Source organism: Lissotriton vulgaris, unplaced genomic scaffold, assembly GCF_964263255.1.
Source record: "Lissotriton vulgaris unplaced genomic scaffold, aLisVul1.2 SCAFFOLD_1008, whole genome shotgun sequence".
Lineage (NCBI taxonomy): Eukaryota > Metazoa > Chordata > Amphibia > Caudata > Salamandridae > Lissotriton > Lissotriton vulgaris.
Genome location: NW_028255746.1, coordinates 161,952 through 164,850, shown reverse-complemented (window position 1 = coordinate 164,850; position 2,899 = coordinate 161,952). Strand labels below are relative to the sequence as shown.

At 39.8% G+C, this 2,899-nt stretch overlaps 1 protein-coding gene across 1 annotated transcript; it reads left to right on the top strand.

Annotated features, from left to right (window-relative positions):
- The first annotated feature begins 1,758 nt into the window (after positions 1-1,758).
- LOC147659015 (olfactory receptor 5A2-like) lies at positions 1,759-2,697 on the top strand. The gene has a single exon (XM_086952041.1). The coding sequence runs from the start codon at positions 1,759-1,761 to the stop codon at positions 2,695-2,697; it is 939 nt and encodes a 312-aa protein (XP_086808167.1).
- Positions 2,698-2,899: the final 202 nt, after the last annotated feature.

The window sequence follows — 2,899 nt, the reverse complement described above, 5'->3', positions numbered from 1 at the left end:
GAGGCCCATCCCTCTTCCTGCCCCTGGATGCCAATACAGAAAATAAGATTAGTGTTACAGTTAATAGTAATCTCCGCAAAAATATTTTGGCAAGGAAATGCAAACACAGTAACTTTTCTAAATCGAATTTCCTTTATTACCTCTAGTATCTTATTCCAATTCCTAACTTTCTAACCCTATTTCAAATTTCTTAAACTGCATTGTGAAACAACTAATACATTGTAACAAATGATCTTTGCTACTCATCTCATTCTCAATCTCTTAGTCTCAAATACCATCTTTGATGGGCCCTACACAACCCACATTTTTTTACTGCATAGATGCATGCATACTACACATCAACCAGAATTTGCTTGGTGTTGGGACTGTATAAGAACGCACTAACTCACTAAGATTAATAACTACAACTATCTTAGTGACTGGACAGAGGAGGGTCTGTATGACTTTTTTTGAAATAGACAGCCCAAGCCAACAAGTAGGAATAGGTAGCACTGATGACCACCTTCAACACTATGATCACATAATATTGTAACATAAACCTAGCTTACCTGAGTGTGAGCAGCATGCCTGCTATTTGGGAAAAGATATTGGCATATATTGAACACAGCAAATAAATAATTATTTCTCATCAAGGCTCGCAACACCCAGCAGCTCGAGCAGGTCCTTTTCCTTCTCCAGGAAGTCAGCCTTCCAGTGTATAAGCTGTTGTTGGGTGCACACAGACCAGCACGCCCTCTCCTACCCCTGCTTATGCTCCCGGAGGGCGTACCCCCTGCCAGACCTTGCACTTGCTGCCAGGAGAGAGGGGAGGTGGCAGTGCACATTAAAAACTGGTGCAGCCACTTCCACCTCAGAGCAGGTTGTACAGGGCTGCACTACTTCATGGCCTTGCCGACCGCAAGGTCGGCAGCTGTGCTTGGTGCTTGTTTCGGGGGTGGGGGGTCAGGCACTGTCACTCCCCTGGTCTATCATGGCAATGGGTGGGAAGAAGAGAAGAAAGTAGAAACAGGTAGGAAAAAGAAGGAAGGAAGAAAATAGGAAAGTAAGGGAAAAAATAAAAAGCAAAGTCCAGTAAAAACACAATAAAAAAAAAAAATACAAAAGCAAAAAGACACAGGGTAAGGTAATCCATGAAAATTATGGGTAGATAAGTTTTTGAAGGGTAAAATTAGATGGATTAAAGAGGGATTCAAAACATAGGCCAAAGCACCATAAACATAGCAAATACAACATGGCAGTGCCCATGCAAACTGCGTAGTGCCATTTACGTTTGATTTCTAGCGTGATAAAGTACTACACAATGCGTTTAGCACCTGAACAGCCACAATGAGCACCTCCACCCACTTGCAGAACTCTGCATAGTGCTGCTGAGTTTTTTACCACTTCGTGGAGTTCCACGTGGCACGCCTAAACAAACTCCGCCTGTGCATATTATATTATTCATATAGGTATGAATTAGAAACTAGTTAATTTCACTTAATTTTTAAACAAACAGAACTGCTTACTAAATAAGAAAATAATACATATGACTATACACAGAATTTAAAGCATGTCATGAATGTATCTTTTTCAATCTAAAGATTAAATAATATCTGGAATTTTCCTTGCTTTGAAACTTTGACTAATAATTAGTAAGATTAATTATTCTACATAATGCAGGTTTTCGAAGAATATGGTTTCAATGTGTGTATACTGTATGGAAGCTGATGTACATCCTACATGTCTTTTTTCTCTTAGATAAATATCATCACCAAAGACATGGTGCAAAGAAATGAAAGCACTGTGACCATGTTCTTCTTCGTGGGATTCACCACTGACCCAAAGCTGGAAGTTCCGTTCTTTTTACTGTTTTTATCTGTCTACATCTTCACTCTGTTAGCAAACATAAGTATTATGGTCATTGTCTGGCTCAGCCCCAAGCTCCACACACCCATGTACTTTTTCCTCAGCCAACTTGCTCTTTTGGATTTATCCTTTACCTCTGTTATCTCTCCCAAGATGCTGGCTGATCTTCTTACTGAGAAACGGATGATCACATTTTCTGGCTGCATTGTTCAAATATTTTTCTTTTGTGGCTTTGGCGGCACAGAATTCTTCCTGTTGGCAGCAATGGCATTTGACCGATATGTAGCAGTATGTAGCCCATTGACATATACAGTCATCATGAACAATGGTATGATTTTGCATTTGGTTGCAGGGTCATACATAGGAGGCTTTCTAGATTCTCTGATAAATACAAGTTGTATTTATCGATTATCTTTTTGTGGTCCTGATATCATGAACCACTTTGTTTGTGATTTTCCAGTGCTCTGGAAGATGTCCTGCACTGACATCTTGATAAATGAATTGATTCTTTCTATATTTGCTTCCATCATAGTAGGAGGTTCTCTCCTTGTTATATTTGTCTCCTACTTTTACGTTTTTATAGCCATCCTGAAGATGGGTAACACAACGCGGAGAAGCCGGGCTGCCTCCACATGCCTCTCCCATTTGACCTGTGTTTTTCTTTTCTATGGCAGTACCTTCCTGAATGAGATACGCCCCAATGCAAGCTCTTCAGAGGTGCAGTACAAAGTGGTTACTGTGATTCTCACCATTCTGACACCTGCTTTGAACCCCCTGATATACAGCCTGAGAAATAATACAGTTAAAGAAGCTGTAAGAAAGATATTGAGCTGGACATTTAAAACACAGTGATGGAGACTACTGCAACCACCAAGACCTGATAGAATATGAAACACTATTAAAGTATATATTAAGATATTTCTTATATATTAAGTCAAGCGAGCTGACTGGATACCGGTTCTATGCACAACTATACACTGTGGGCCCAATTCACAGAATGAACTTAAGACTCAATCCTAAACTTACTACTATTATGGTATTCACAGAATGCACT